Source organism: Oncorhynchus keta, chromosome 4 (genome assembly GCF_023373465.1).
Source record: "Oncorhynchus keta strain PuntledgeMale-10-30-2019 chromosome 4, Oket_V2, whole genome shotgun sequence".
In the NCBI taxonomy this organism is placed as follows: Eukaryota; Metazoa; Chordata; class Actinopteri; order Salmoniformes; family Salmonidae; genus Oncorhynchus; species Oncorhynchus keta.
This window is the reverse complement of record NC_068424.1, coordinates 48,991,106-49,007,954: the sequence shown is the minus strand read 5'-3', so window position 1 is coordinate 49,007,954 and position 16,849 is coordinate 48,991,106. Positions and strand designations below refer to the sequence as shown.

The window sequence follows — 16,849 nt, the reverse complement described above, 5'->3', positions numbered from 1 at the left end:
TCCTTCATTGCTTCTGCGTAGTTATGGCAACTGGAAAACAGACAATAACTACAAGTTCACATGGTCATGGAAAACCGAATACCGAACCACATGGTGTCGGTGTAGTACTAGGAGACTGTTTTTATAGGTCAGGCCCTGCCCCTCTCTGCGCTGTTTTGTTCCACACAGACGATAGCAGTGCGAACATACGAGCAGGACTTGTTCTGTTGGACAGATAATTACTGTGTTCGTTTTTGGTGCTGAGGTATCGGTATGGATCATTTCGAGTTTGTAATCTGAGCGGTAGGATTGTATTTCTTTCGTTGAGGACCGTGTTTTGTTGTGTGTTTAACGATGGAATATGGAGGACAAAGGCGCAGATGGGAGTACTGGTGGGTTGCTGTGCGTTTCTCTCTTCTGCTGTGCTTCGGAGAGCAGGTTTCAGCACAGATAAGGTACTCTATTCCAGAGGAGGTGAAAGAGGGATCCGTTGTTGGAAATGTTGCTAAGGATTTGGGTCTTGACGTCAGTACTTTGGTAGAGAGGCGTTTTCGTATTGTTTCTGGATCTAAGGACGCTCTTTTCCAGGTAAATCAGAACAATGGCGTCTTGTATGTTCATAAAAAAATGGACAGAGAGGAGCTCTGTGGTGGCAATGGCGCTTGCTTGATGGACCTGAAAATCGTTGTTGAAAATCCTCTAGAAATTCACTATATCGGGGTAGAAATAACGGATGTTAATGACCACTCGCCCAGTTTTGCTGAAAAAGACGTACATTTGCAAATAGCGGAGAATACCCTCATGGGGGCACGCTTTGAACTCCAGACAGCGCGTGACTTAGACATTGAAATCAATGCTGTCCGTGTGTACAGGTTGAGCCAGAATGATCATTTTGCTTTAGAAGTGAAAGACAATGGGGAGGAGGATAAACTTCTGTTTTTAGTTTTAAGTAAGCCACTTGACAGAGAGCAAAATCGCACGCATGAATTATTGTTGACTGCAGTCGATGGAGGTAATCCACCGAAGTCAGGTTTACTTAATATAACTGTCATAGTTCTAGACACCAATGATAATCGACCTGTTTTTAATCAAGACATATATTCCGTTTCTTTAAAAGAGAACTCCCCAATTGGCACAATTGTTACCACTGTCAATGCGTCTGATGCTGATGCCGGTTTAAATGGAGCGATAGAATACTCTCTGGGAAGAGCAGTGAAACGTAAAGTGTATGACATTTTCCAGTTGGACAGCATTACTGGTGAGATTAAAGTGAAAGGTGAAGTTGACTTTGAGGAAAATGAGTTTTACCGATTAAATGTACAGGCGTCTGATAAAGGCCAGCCCCCTCTGACTGTTGACTGTAGAGTTATTATAAAGGTAGTAGATGTGAACGATAATAAACCAGAGATTGATGTAACATCCCTCTCCAATACAATAGCTGAAGATTCAAAACCAGGAACTGTTATTTCTCTAGTTAGTGTGACAGATAAAGATTCTGGGATTAATGGTAATGTCATATCTACAATAACAGACAACGTGCCATTTGAATTAAAACCTTCATTTAAGGACAATGTGTTTTCTATAGTCACAAAGGGGCGTTTAAATCGAGAACTCGTGTCCCATTATGACATCACAATAACTGCCACTGACTGTGGTCAGCCTCCTCTGTCCACATTCAAAACTCTGAGCGTCCAGATTTCAGATGTGAACGACAACCGTCCAGAATTCTCCCAAAACCCCCTTGAGCTGTACCTAGTGGAAAATAACGCACCTGGTGCATCTATATTCTCTGTAAGCGCGTGTGATGAAGACTTTAATGAAAACGCTGCGATTTCATATCACATAGTTAGAGGAGAAGGGACGCAGAATGATATGGCATCTTTCCTGAATATAAATTCTGATAATGGCCATATCTCCGCACTGAAAAGCTTTGACTTTGAAACTCTGAAAGCTTTCCAATTCCAAGTTGTAGCTACAGACTCTGGAACTCCGTCACAAAGCAGCAACGTCACAGTCAACGTGTACATTCTGGATCAGAACGACAATACTCCAGTGATCTTGTATCCAGTCAGCGCTAACGGTTCCGCTGAAGGTGTGGAGGAGATTCCCCGCAATGTGAACGCAGGCCATTTGGTGACTAAAGTGAGAGCCTATGACGCTGATATCGGATATAACGGCTGGTTATTATTTTCACTGCAGGAAGTTACTGACCACAGTCTCTTTGCTTTGGACCGCTATACGGGACAGATACGGACACTTCGGTCATTCACAGAGACAGACGAGGCTGAGCATAAACTGGTCATACTGGTAAAAGACAATGGGAACGTTTCACTGTCAGCAACAGCTACTGTGACTATCAACATTGTGGAGCCCAAAGAGGCTTTTGCAGCTTCTGATGTTAAAAGTTCAGTAAAAGACGAAAAGGAGGACAGCGTTACATTTTATTTGATCATAACTTTGGGTTCAGTTTCTGCGTTTTTTCTCATCAGTATCATCGTGTTGATTGTAATGCAGTGCTCCAAACCCACAGACTATTCCTCAAAGTATTTACAAGATGCAAATTACGACGGGACACTGTGCCACAGCATCCAGTACAGATCCGGAGACAATCGGTACATGTTAGTTGGACCCAGAATGAGTATAGGTTCTACAATAGTCCCGGGCAGCAATGGGAATACTCTAGTGTTACCAGAACAGAGGAGCAGAGCTTCTGGAGAGGTAAGAGCGGTTTCTATGCATTTCATTTTAAACGAATATAGATTGAGATTTGAATGTCTCCAGTGCTTAAATTAAAGACTTTATGACTGACGATGGAGTTGCTGTCCACCCCGATGGTGCTGAATCGTTAACATCCTATTTGTGTCGTTGGCAGATATGCTCGTATTTAACATGTAATTATTTATTATTGTTTAGATAGGCTGATCTCTCTTTTTTTAATGTGTGACTTGCCAAAACCAGGTCCCAACAAGACTCATTGTTGTACGTGATTCTGTTGTTGTACGACATTTCTGTGCATAGTTAAGAACTGAACTCTGATGCGGTAGCTGTCCACCCTGGCGCTGTTTAATTACAAGCGCATTGTTTGATTTGAATAGCGTTGTATCTACTTTCTCAGTCGTCTGCATTCCTGCTTCTCATGAACATATTAGTCTTGTTCCAGGTCCCTTTACTCTCTCTCAACCTTTTCTCCATGAGTGTCAATGATATCGTGTAGGTACTTTTGCTGATGCTAATACAGTAATGTACAATCATTCTAGAGTCTTGTGTACTCGTGGAAGGAAGTAGCTCGGTCCGCATGGTGTCGGTGTCACACAAGGAGAATGACTGACTGTCTGGTGTTGTGTATATTAGGCCTTGCCCCTCTCTGGGTTGTTTTGTCCCCAAATGCAGAGAGAGCTGTGTGGACATCAGAACAGGACGTGCTATGATAGTCAGAGAATAATTGTAGTCTTTTTCTGTGCTGAAACATTGCATTTCGTTATGGATCATCATGAGTTGGTCATCTGATCATTAGGATTGTGTTTTTTCATTGAGGATTGTGCTTACTTTTCTGTCTAACGATGGGAGATGGAAGACAAAGGCGCAGATGGGAGTACTGGTGGGTTGCTGTGCGTTTCTCTCTTCTGCTGTGTTTCGGAGAGCAGGTTTCAGCACAGATAAGGTACTCTATTCCAGAGGAGGTGAAAGAGGGATCCGTTGTTGGAAATGTTGCTCAGGATTTGGGTCTTGACGTCAGTACTTTGGTAGAGAGACGGTTTCGTATTGTTTCTGAATCTGATGAAGCTCTTTTCCAGGCAAATCAGAACAATGGCGTCTTGTACGTTTGTAAGCATATCGATCGAGAGGAGCTCTGTGATGGCAATGGCGTGTGTTCGATAGACTTAAAAGTCGTTGTTGAAAACCCCGTAGAAGTCCATTATGTGGGTATAGAAATAACGGATGTAAATGACCACTCGCCTAGTTTTGCTGAGAAATATCTACATTTAGACATAGCAGAAAATACTCTTCCTGGGACACGCTTTGAACTCCAGACTGCACGTGATGCAGATGTAGGTTTGAATTCTGTGCGCATTTACAAGTTAAGTAGCGATGATCATTTTGAATTGGAGTTAATTGATAATGGGGACGAAGACAAAGTTCCATTTTTAATCATAAGGAAGGCCATTGACAGAGAACAAAATGCAATGCATTGGTTCATTTTGACAGCTATAGATGGAGGCAACCCCCCAAGATCAGGTACCATAAACGTCACAGTAACTATTCTTGATACAAACGACAATCGTCCCATTTGTGGGAAAGATCTTTACACTGTAACAATCCAGGAAAATGCACCCATCGGAACACCTGTATTAACCATAAACGCCACTGATACAGATGAGGGACAAAATGGCGAAATTGAATATGCACTTGGTCGAAACATTAAGCGCAAAGTTCATGACACGTTTCATTTGAACAGTCTTACTGGTGAAATTCGTGCCATAGGTCCAGTAGACTTTGAAGAGAATGAGTTTTACAAACTAACGGTGCAAGCCTCTGATAAAGGACAACCCCCATTATCAGTTGACTGTAGAGTTGTCATCGCGATAACGGATGTAAATGATAATAAACCAGAAATAGGGGTGACGTCATTGTCTAGCATGATATCTGAGGATTCGAAGCCTGGAACGGTCATATCTCTAATTAGTTTAACGGATAAAGACTCTGGTAACAACGGTAAAGTCCTACTGAAAATATCGGAGAATATCCCTTTTGAGTTAAAACCGTCATTTAAGGAGAATGTCTATTCCTTTGTCACAAAGGGGCGTTTAAATCGAGAACTTTTGTCTTATTACAACGTCACAATAACTGCCACTGACTGTGGTCAGCCTCCTCTGTCCACATTCAAAACTCTGAGTGTACAGATATCAGATGTGAACGATAACCGTCCAGAATTCTCCCAAACCCCTCTTCAGCTGTACCTAGTGGAAAATAACGCCCCTGGTGCATCGATATTCTCTGTAAGCGCTTCTGATAAAGACTTGAATGAAAATGCTGTGATTTCATATCACATTGTTAGAGGTGAAAGGACACAAAATGATATGGCTTCTTTTCTGAACATCAATTCTGAAAACGGACATATTTCAGCTCTAAAAAGCTTTGACTTTGAAATTCTCAAAACTTTCCAATTTCAAGTTGCAGCTACAGACTCTGGAACTCCGCCGCTAAGCAATAACGTCACAGTCAACGTGTACATTCTGGATCAGAACGACAACGCTCCAGTGATCTTGTATCCAGTCAGCCCTAACGGTTCCGCTGAAGGTGTGGAAGAGATTCCCCGCAATGTGAAGGCAGGCAATTTGGTGACTAAAGTGAGAGCCTATGACGCTGATATAGGATATAACGGATGGTTATTATTTTCACTGCAGGAAGTTACTGACCACAGTCTCTTTGCTTTGGACCGCTATACGGGACAGATAAGGACACTTCGGTCATTCACAGAGACAGACGAGGCTGAGCATAAACTGATCATACTGGTAAAAGACAACGGGAACGTTTCACTGTCAGCAACAGCTACTGTGATTATCAAGGTTGTGGAGCCCAAAGAGGCTTTTGCAGCTTCTGATGTGAAAAGTTCAGTAAAAGACGAGGAGGAGAACAGCGTTACATTTTATTTGATCATTACTTTGGGGTCAGTTTCAACACTTTTTCTCATCAGTATCATCGTGTTGATTGTAATGCAGTGCTCCAAACCCACAGACTATTCCTCCAAGTATTTACAAGATGCGAATTACGACGGGACACTGTGCCACAGCATCCAGTACAAATCCGGAGACAATCGGTACATGTTAGTTGGACCCAGAATGAGTATAGGTTCTACAATAGTCCCGGGCAACAATGGGAATACTCTAGTGATACCCGAACACAGGAGGAGAGCTTCTGGAGAGGTAAGAGTTGTTTTAAGAGTTGCTCTTTCAAGCTTTCACAAGTATTATATATTGTCTGTTTTTTTTGTTCTGTCCTACCTTATATTAGTAAAGATGAGTCATTTGTTGAAATGGCTCTCATGTTTATTGGAATGTTTTGTCCGTGCGTAAATGGGGAAGGTTATTTGAAAATAACCAGGGGAAACAAATAGCTGTCCACTGCAGTTGTGCTGAATTCTAGACGGGGGTGTTTTACGTTGGTGAAGTCATCCACTACGGTTGCCTAAATACGTTTGTTATTTTTGCCCTGTACACTTCGGTCTTAGCGATGCAATAACATTGGTTTTTCCCGATCACCCTTTCTCACTGTTTAGCTGGTACTACAAGTATATAAGTGGCAGTGTTTTTACATATCTTCACATGGAATCTCTTAACAGTTAAATCTTCACGTAGATGTGGTAACCAGAACCTAGGTACGCAGGGTGTCAGTGTAACACAAGGAGACCGACGTCGTGGTATTGTGTAGAATAGGCCTTGCCCCCTTCCCTGGGCTGGTTTGTTCTACGGATACAGTGAGAGAGGTGCTGACATCAGAACAACACGTGCTATGCTGAACAGAGATGATTTTGTATTGTCTTCTTGCTGAAGAATGTGTTTGAGTATGGATCATAACGAGTTGGCCGTCCGGTCATAAGGATTGTACATTTGGGGGTCGTGTTTGGTTGTTTTTACAATGGGAGTCGGAGGACAAAGGCGCAGATGGGAGTACTGCTGGGTTGTTCTGAATTTCTCTTTGCTGCTCTGCTTGGGGGTGAAGGTTTCAGCACAGATAAGGTACTCTATTCCAGAGGAGGTGAAAGAGGGATCCGTTGTTGGAAATGTTGCTGAGGATTTGGGTCTTGACATCAGTACTTTGGTAGAGAGGCGGTTTCGTATTGTTTCTGGATCTAAGGACGCTCTTTTCCGCGTAAATCAGAACAATGGCGTCTTGTATGTTCATAAAAACATCGACAGAGAGGTGCTCTGTGATGGCAATAATGCTTGCTTGATAAACCTCAAATTCGTAGTTGAAAATCCGCTTGAAATACACTACGTCAGCGTAGAAATAACGGATATAAATGATCACTCTCCTGTTTTCCCTGAAAAAGATCAGCATCTAGAAATGCCGGAAAATACATTTCCAGGTGCGCGATTCGAACTCCAGACTGCGCGAGACGTAGACGTTGGACTCAATTCTGTTCATTCGTATAAGTTAGGTCAAAATGCACATTTTGAATTACAGTTAATTGATAGTGGGGAAGGTGACAAAATACCATTTTTAATTTTGCAGAAGCCATTGGATAGAGAGCAAAACACCAAACATATGCTATTACTTGCAGCGCTAGACGGAGGGAATCCACCTAAGTCAGGCACCTTGAATATCACTGTTACAGTTCTTGATGTAAATGACAACCGTCCCATCTGCACTCAAAGCGAATATTCAGTAACATTGCCTGAAAACGCTCTAAATGGAACTATTGTCATCAGAGTAAACGCCACAGATGCTGACGACGGCCAAAATGGAGTAGTGGAATACACACTAGGCAGAACTATAAAGCGTAAAATACATGACATCTTTGAATTAGATCACGTGACCGGTGAAATTCAAGTCAAAGGCCAGGTGGATTTTGAAGAAAACGAGGTTTACAGGTTAAATGTACAGGCGTCTGATAAGGGACAACCTCCAACAAGTGTTGATTGTAGAGTTATTATTAAAATAGGAGATGCTAATGATAACCAACCAGACATAGATGTGACTTCCCTCTCGAACACGGTGTCTGAAGATTCTAAACCAGGAACTGTTATTTCTCTCATCAGTGTAACAGATAAAGATTCCGGTATTAATGGTAAAGTTATTGCTAGTATATCTGAAGACATACCATTTGAATTAAAACCTTCATTTCAGGAGAATGTGTATTCTATCGTCACAAAGGGGCGCTTAGATCGAGAACTCGTGTCCCATTATGACATCACAATAACAGCCACTGACTGTGGTCAGCCTCCTCTGTCCACATTCAAAACTCTGAGCGTACAGATATCAGATGTGAACGATAACCGTCCAGAATTCTCCCCAAAACATATTGAGCTGTACTTAGCGGAGAATAACGTCCCTGGTGCGTCCATATTCTATGTAAGCGCTTCTGATAAAGACTTGAATGAAAATGCTGCGATTTCATATCACATAGTTAGAGAAGGGACACAGATTGATATTACATCTTTTCTGAATATCAATTCTGACAATGGAGATATTTCCGCGCTAAAAAGCTTTGACTTTGAAACACTTAAAACATTCAAATTCCAAGTTGCAGCTACGGACTCTGGAACTCCGTCTCTAAGCACTAACGTCACAGTCAACGTGTACATTCTGGATCAGAACGACAACGCTCCAGTGATCTTGTATCCAGTCAGCCCTAACGGTTCCGCTGGAGGTTTGGAGGAGATTCCTCGTAATGTGAACGCAGGCCATTTGGTGACTAAAGTGAGAGCCTATGACGCTGATATCGGATATAACGGCTGGTTATTATTTTCACTGCAGGAAGATACTGACCACAGTCTCTTTGCTTTGGACCGCTATACAGGACAGATAAGGACACTTCGGTCATTCACAGAGACAGACGAGACTGAGCATAAACTGGTCATATTGGTAAAAGACAATGGGAACGTTTCACTGTCAGCAACAGCTACTGTTATTATCAAGGTTATGGAGCCCAAAGAGGCTTTTGCAGCTCCTGATGTTAAAAGTTCAGTAAAAGACGAGGAGGAGAACAGCGTTACATTTTATTTGATCATTACTTTGGGGTCAGTTTCAACGCTTTTTCTCATCAGTATCATCGTGTTGATTGTAATGCAGTGCTCAAAGCCCACAGACTATTCCTCCAAGTATTTACAAGATGTGAATTACGACGGGACACTGTGCCACAGCATCCAGTACAGATCCGGAGACAATCGGTACATGTTAGTTGGACCCAGAATGAGTATAGGTTCTACTATTGTACCGGGCAGCAATGGAAATACTCTAGTGATACCCGAACACGTGAGCAGAGCTTCTGGAGAGGTAAGAACTATACGTTTTGTAACTGCATAGCTCGTCTGTTTGTATGTTCCGAATGAATTGCATTCTATTTTGGTCTGTCTAATATGTTGCTTCGGTCGGAGTATGGATGTGGCATTAAGAACCGTACTCTAGGAGGGTTTCTCATAGGGGTAGCGCATAGGGGTAGCGCTTTTGTAAGTGATCGCTGTCCACGACAGTGGTGCTGAAACACTGTACAGTTCAACGTGCTGTTTGAGTTGTTGCAAATGTTGTGCACACGGTGTCGCCGCTCTTCAGTGTTAGAAACATGCATTTGGTTTATATCCCTCCCTCTCTTTGTCCTGTTGGCTCATTGCAAATCACATGAGTCTAGTGAAACGGGCACTGGCTTTCTGGAAGGGAGAATGCCCAACACATGAAAGGTTGCTTGGATATGTTTGGTGGATAATCTTGTCACCTTGATTTTTCTGGATAAATGGAATGTAAATGCTCGAAAATAACATAACTTTTCAAAATGGTAGACGGACAGAGAAGAGCGGCGCCTCTCCGGGCGATGCTGTTGTTTGTATTTTCGTTGTGCTTTTGCGGTGGAGCTTATTGTCAAATACGCTATTCTATCGCGGAGGAGTCGAAAAAAGGTACTTATGTGGGAGACGTAGCAAAGGATTTGGGGTTCAGTGTGGATAAACTGGCGGAACGAAGGTTTCGGATTGTATCGGGCTCCAAGGAAGGTTTTTTGCAGATAAACCAAGACAATGGAGTGTTGTTTGTGGACAGAACCATCGACAGGGAGGAGCTGTGTGAGAAAAACAGTGTGTGCTTGATAAACCTAAAAACCGTGGCCGAGAATCCGTTGGAAATACACTATGTTGAGGTAGAAATTACAGATATTAATGATCATTCTCCCAAATTCCCGGAAAAGGTGAAACATTTGGAAATATCCGAGAGCGTTATGCTCCAGGGGACGCGCTTTCCTCTGGACGCTGCGCGTGACCCTGATGTTGGAGCGAACAGTCTCCGTAAGTACACTCTCAGTCCTAACGAGAACTTTGAGTTAGATGTTAAAACTCGCGGCGAGGATAAAATCCCCTTTTTGATATTGAAAAAGCCGCTCGACCGAGAACAGATGTCTGAAATATTGTTAACCTTGACTGCGTATGACGGGGGTAAACCAGAGAGATCGGGCTCTGTCAATATAACCGTAAAAGTTATCGATATGAATGACAATGTTCCCGTTTTCGACCGACAGGTGTATACATTAACATTAGATGAAAATGCTCCCTTAGGTACCTCTGTTTTGAGGCTGCACGCCACGGATCTAGATGATGGCGCAAACGGACAGGTTATATACACATTTGATAACAGTCTTAAAAACAGAGCGTTCGATTATTTCGAGATAGATGCGGTTACAGGGGAAATTACAATCAAGGGGTTAGTAGACTTTGAAGAGCAGAGTCTTTACGAAATTGACGTGCAGGCATCTGACAAGGGCCAAGTCACATTGACAGGTCATTGCAGTGTCGTAATCAACGTGAAAGATGTAAATGACAACGCACCTGAGATGGACGTTACGTCTCTGTCAGGTCAAGTCCCAGAGGACGCACGACCCGGTACAGCTGTAGCTCTAATCAGTGTGTCTGACATGGACTCTGGTGAAAACGGCTTGGTTATATGTACAGTCTCGGACAACGTCCCTTTCGAATTAAAACCGTCTTTTCAGAAAAATATGTATACTTTGATTACTAAAAGTGGATTGGACAGAGAGTCGGAGCCTATGTACACAGTGACTATAACTGCTACGGATAAAGGAGACCCATCATTGTCTTCCCACAAAACTGTCACGGTCCATATCTCAGACGTCAACGACAACAGTCCGGTCTTTTCCCAGAGTCCATATACCTTCTATGTACCAGAAAACAATGCTCCAGGCGAGTCGTTGTTTTCATTGAGTACATCAGATAGAGATCAGGATGACAACGCTCGTGTGTCTTATCACATTTGGAAAGGCGATGGTGACACTCCTATTGTATCCTACCTAAATATTAATTCTGATGGTAACATTTACGCGCTAAAAAGCTTTGACTTTGAAGCTACCAAAACATTCCAATTTCAAGTTTTAGCTACAGACTCTGGAACTCCGTCACTAAGCAGTAACGTCACAGTGAACGTGTTCATTCTGGATCAGAACGACAACGCTCCAGTGATCTTGTATCCAGTCAGCCCTAACGGTTCCGCTGAAGGTGTGGATGAGATTCCCCGCAATGTGAACGCAGGCCATTTGGTGACTAAAGTGAGAGCCTATGACGCTGATATAGGATATAACGGCTGGTTATTATTTTCACTGCAGGAAGTTACTGACCACAGTCTCTTTGCTTTGGACCGCTATACAGGACAGATAAGGACACTTCGGTCATTCACAGATACAGAAGAGACTGAGCATAAACTGGTCATACTGGTAAAAGACAACGGGAACGTTTCACTGTCAGCAACAGCTACTGTGAATATTAACGTTGTGGAGCCCAAAGAGGCGTTTGCTGCTTCTGATGTTAAAAGCGCAGTAAAAGACGAGGAGGAAAACAGCGTTACATTTTATTTGATCATTACTTTGGGGTCAGTTTCAGCGCTTTTTCTCGTCAGCATCATCGTGTTGATTGTAATGCAGTGCTCAAAAACCCCAGACTATTCCTCCAAGTATTTACAAGATGTGAATTACGACGGGACACTGTGCCACAGCATCCAGTACAGATCCGGAGACAATCGGTACATGTTAGTTGGACCCAGAATGAGTATAGGTTCTACAATAGTCCCGGGCAGCAATGGAAATACTCTAGTGTTACCCGAACACAGGAGAAGGGCTTCTGGAGAGGTAAGAAGTTAAATACGTTTCTATTTACTAATAGAAACGCGCTAAAAATTTACTAATAGTTTGCTGGTGCTGTCCCTGACATTGGAATCTGCCTATAATATTATTTCATGGTGTATAAATGCGTCAGATAAAATGTTGTTTAGTTAAAGGGTAAGTATATTGGATGTAACATGATCTCATCACATGCTTAGCCACATGCTTTCAGTGCTTGTCGCTGTCCACGGCTGTGGTGTTGAAACGCCATTTTGTTCAATGTCTGTTTGTCTGGGGAAGTTTTGCCAACATGTGATTGTGGTATACATGCACCTCAAGTAGCTATCCTCTTTATTTAAACAAATATTTCTCCATCGTTATTTCTGTCTGGGTGGGACACTTGTTGAATACGTCAGTAAATGGTGTCCCTGGCTATGCATCATGGTACGCAGATCCCAGGTAACTGTATCCTTACTTTCTTAATCCACACAACTTCTTGAGTAAGATTTTCTGTTCGATATTTTCTGTGACAAAATACTATTAATCATTTTAAACTATAGTGTAATGTGAGGTATAATCACATGGTGTCAGTACACAACTAGAATACCGCTCCGGGTAGACATCCTCTCGTCATACTTTTGAGTCCGCCCCCTTGCTGGTTTCGTATCTTATTCAGTTGCTGGAGGAGCACAGTCGTGATCTTAATGAGAAGAATACAATCTCAAGTTTACATTCTGAAAACACTATTGGATAATGAGCTTTGGACATATTTGTTTATGTATTGGATAGACAACTGTCACCAATGAAGGAATAGTGGAAGTGCTGTGGATTATTTGTATTGCTCTTGAAAACATGGAACAAAGAGGATGCGGGGCATGGCTGGAGGGACGGCAGTGGGTCGTCTTATTAGTTGCTTTGATTTTCTTTTGGAGCGGGGCTTCAGCTCAAATAAAATACTCCATCTCTGAAGAGGTTATGGAAGGAACTGTCGTGGGGAATATAGCTAAGGATTTGGGAATAGATCTGAGTACCTTGACTGAAAGGGGATTTCGAATCGTTTCTGGTTCCACCGAGCCCCTTTTCCAGGTAAACCAGAATGACGGAATCTTGTATGTGAATCGAAAAATAGACCGAGAGGAGGTGTGCGAACGGAGCAGCGTGTGTTTAATCAACCTGAAAACCGTTCTAGAGAACCCGCTGGAGATCCATTATGTTTCTGTTGAGGTGGTAGACGTTAACGACCATTCTCCCAGTTTTCCAGAGAAAGAAAAACGTTTAGAGATTTCAGAATCTGCATTACCGGGAGCGCGATTTCAGCTCCCAGCTGCGCGCGACTGGGATGGTGGCCAATTCTCTGTTCAACAATATAAATTCAGTCACAGTGAACATTTCCGCGTTGAGGTCAGAGACCGAGGTAAAGATGGTAAGATGCCGTTTTTGATTTTACAAAAGCAACTAGATAGAGAAGCCGTAAGAAGCCATAAATTACTCCTCACTGCCATTGATGGTGGAAATCCCCCGAGATCTGGAACTATTGAAATAACTGTAGATGTATTGGATGTTAATGACAACACACCTCTATTCACTAAAGATGTGTACTCTGTCATGCTGAACGAAAACTCTCCCTTAGGCACAACGGTTATTCAGGTGAACGCCACTGATTTAGATGACGGTGTCAACGGACATGTAATATACTTGTTCGGTAATGACGTGAACAGCAACATACAGAAGCTGTTTGATTTAGATGCCAAAACGGGTCAAATAACGGTTCGAGGGCATATCGATTTTGAGATACAAGATAGCTATGAGATCGACATACAAGCGTCCGATCAAGGAGCTGCTCCACTAACAACAGACAAAAGTGTGATCATAAAGATAGTTGATGTTAACGACAATGAACCCGAGATAGAGGTCACGTCCTTTTCCAGCGCCATTCCCGAGGATTGTAGACCCGGAACTACTGTCGCATTAATCAGTGTTAATGATATGGACTCTGGTCTCAATGGGAAAGTGATCTGCTCTATAAATGACGAGCACGTCCCTTTTAAACTAATGCCGTCTTTACAGGACAACATATATTCCGTTGTCACCAAGTCACAGCTGGATAGAGAGAAACAGGCTCATTATGACGTTATAATTTTAGCTAAAGACTCAGGACAGCCTTTCTTGTCATCTGTAACGACTATCAGCGTTGTTGTATCAGATGTGAATGATAACAGTCCAGAGTTTTCACTGAGTCCCTATATTGTTTATGTCACTGAGAATAACGACCCAGGAGGCTCAGTATTTTCAGTTAGTGCCTCAGATCGCGACATAAATGAAAACGCACTGATTTCATATCATATTCCAAGAGGCATCGACGATGATAACAAATTTGCATCATTTCTTAATATTAATTCTGACAATGGGAACATACTGGCGCTAAAAAGCTTTGACTTTGAAACTTTAAAAACATTCCAATTCCAAGTTGTAGCTACAGACTCTGGAACTCCGTCACAAAGCACCAACGTCACAGTGAACGTGTTCATTCTGGATCAGAACGACAACGCTCCAGTGATCTTGTATCCAGTCAGCGCTAACGGTTCCGCTGAAGGTGTGGAGGAGATTCCCCGTAATGTGAACGCAGGCCATTTGGTGACTAAAGTGAGAGCCTATGACGCTGATATCGGATATAACGGCTGGTTATTATTTTCACTGCAGGAAGTTACTGACCACAACCTCTTTGCTTTGGACCGCTATACAGGACAGATAAGGACACTTCGGTCATTCACAGAGACAGACGAGGCTGAGCATAAACTGGTCATACTAGTAAAAGACAATGGGAACGTTTCACTGTCAGCAACAGCTACTGTGATTATCAACGTTGTGGAGCCCAAAGAGGCGTTTGCAGCTTCTGATGTTAAAAGTTCAGTAAAAGACGAGGAGGAGAACAGCGTTACATTTTATTTGATCATTACTTTGGGGTCAGTTTCAGCACTTTTTCTCATCAGTATCATCGTGTTGATTGTAATGCAGTGCTCCAAACCCACAGACTATTCCTCCAAGTATTTACAAGATGTGAATTACGACGGGACACTGTGCCACAGCATTCAGTACAGATCCGGAGACAAACGGTACATGTTAGTTGGACCCAGAATGAGTATAGGTTCTACTATTGTCCCGGGAAGCAATGGAAACACTCTAGTTCTTCCAGAACACATGACGAGAGCTTCTGGAGAGGTGAGGAGATTACCAAGTTATTATTCAAGTTACACATCGTGTATGGTCCTCATAAACTATGTAGCCTGTACTGTACAGTGCATACCTTCATTGTCTCAATACAAGCATATGAACGTGGGTATTTTGGAACTTGCTTTGCTATTTAGGGGTTTGTTCAGGTGTATTCGTTTTCATTCTGTTATCCACGACAGTTTGAAGGGAATTGTATTGCATTCGTTTCTTTGTCGTTCTCTAGGTGTCCTTTTAATACCACCAATTTGTTACAGAATATGATGTGTGGGGCATCCTAAGAGTTGTGTGTTTCTGCAATGCAGAGTAATGCACTCGTGATGTGTCGCTGTCCATTTGCGTGGTGCAGAAACGCTGTTGCATTGCGGCTCTTCAAAAGAAAATATAACATTGAATCTATGCAATGTGCTTTATTTGACATTTTTGTAATTCTCTGTCAGTTGCTGGTAGATACTACGAGTCTCTATTAGCCTACACAAACCCCTACACACAATTTGAATGAATGATTGTTTGTTTCTGTATGTTTGTGCCTAAACTGTTACGGGTGCTGGAATAGCCAATGTGCTGTGCACCACCATACAATGTGTGGTAGAATCGCACGGTGTCAGTGCTTTAACTAGAATTATACTCTTGAAATAAATCTCCACGTCACACCTTTGATTCCTCCGCTTTGGTTGGTTTGTAATTTCGCATCTAGCGAAAAGGTCGCGAGCTTTGAGGAGAGATTTAGAACACAATTGAATGCAACGAAAATGTTGTCGTTTTTTAGAATAATGAGCAGTGATCATATTTTGGAATGTAATGGGTAAGAGTCGTTGATAATAGAGGCGTACTGTGGATTCTTTTGTTGGATTAAAGATTATACTACTGTCCCGGGCAGCAATGGGAACCCTCTAGTGCTGCGCGAACGCATTAGCAGAGCTTCTGGAGAGGTAAGAACTATACGTTTTGTAACTGCATAGCACTTGCATAGTTTATTTGCATTTTATTTGAGAAGGTCTAATATGTGGTTTCGGGCGGAGTATGGTTGTGACACTAACAACCCTACTCCTCTCACAGGTGGCATTAACAACAGAGGTAAAGTTGGTTCTATATTCACACATTCAGAATTTAAAAGGTATTCATTCATCAGACATCCAACAGACATTCGCCAAAAGCCATTTAAAATGGTAAAAATCAATAACTAAATGTCTAGCATTTACATCCTTTGTTTTTAATCAATTATTCCGTTTTGATTACATAAAAACATAAAATATACATAAATACATAAAATCTAAAATGTGCCATTAAAAGCGGTATAAATCAATAACTAATTCACTGTTTGTCACAGAGACATTAAACTAGGTATGATGTATTATATAAATGTCTAGCATACTTTTACAACCTTTGTTTTGAGTAAGAATTCGGATGATTATCAACAGTTGTGTGTGCTTCTATCAGGGTTGTGGTCAAATGCATATCATTTAAAGTCAATTTAGCAATTGTACAAAAATCCAATTCAATTTGATAATGTTTCTAATTGCAAAAAGCATGTAACAGAATTTGGGTATTCCAGAACTGTAATTTACATGTAAATAAACATAACACTGTTTTATATTTTTAATACTGCAGATATAATGCTCTGTGGGCCAGAGATGGTACCAATCAGCTTGTCTGGGGATGACAAAGAAGGACTTGAACAAAGCCAAAATAGAAAATGATTGGAAGGGGCCTCTTTGCTGTTAAATAAGAGAGGTATAGATAAATGACTTTTGGGGCGGCAGGCTAGCCTAGTGGTTAGAGCGTTGGACTAGTAACCGAAAGGTTGCAAGTTCAAATCCCCAAGCT

General features: G+C 42.0%; 1 protein-coding gene across 13 annotated transcripts in view; it reads left to right on the top strand.

Annotated features, from left to right (window-relative positions):
* Positions 1-16,849, top strand: part of LOC118381995 (protocadherin alpha-C2-like) — a 227,408-nt gene that overhangs the window by 5,919 nt on the left and 204,640 nt on the right. For 2 of the 13 annotated variants that reach the window (XM_052508338.1, XM_052508186.1), the window contains exon 1: positions 211-2,697. The exons of 4 other annotated variants lie outside the window; for them this stretch is intronic. In XM_052508338.1, coding sequence (XP_052364298.1) covers positions 334-2,697 — 2,364 coding nt within the window. In that variant the 5' untranslated portion in view covers positions 211-333. Of the gene's footprint in view, positions 1-210; positions 2,698-3,385; positions 5,904-6,571; positions 8,977-9,454; positions 11,822-12,521; positions 15,014-16,849 lie in introns of those variants that run through there. 7 more of the 13 variants (XM_052508331.1, XM_052508184.1, XM_052508343.1 and 4 more) reach the window with 5 other exon arrangements.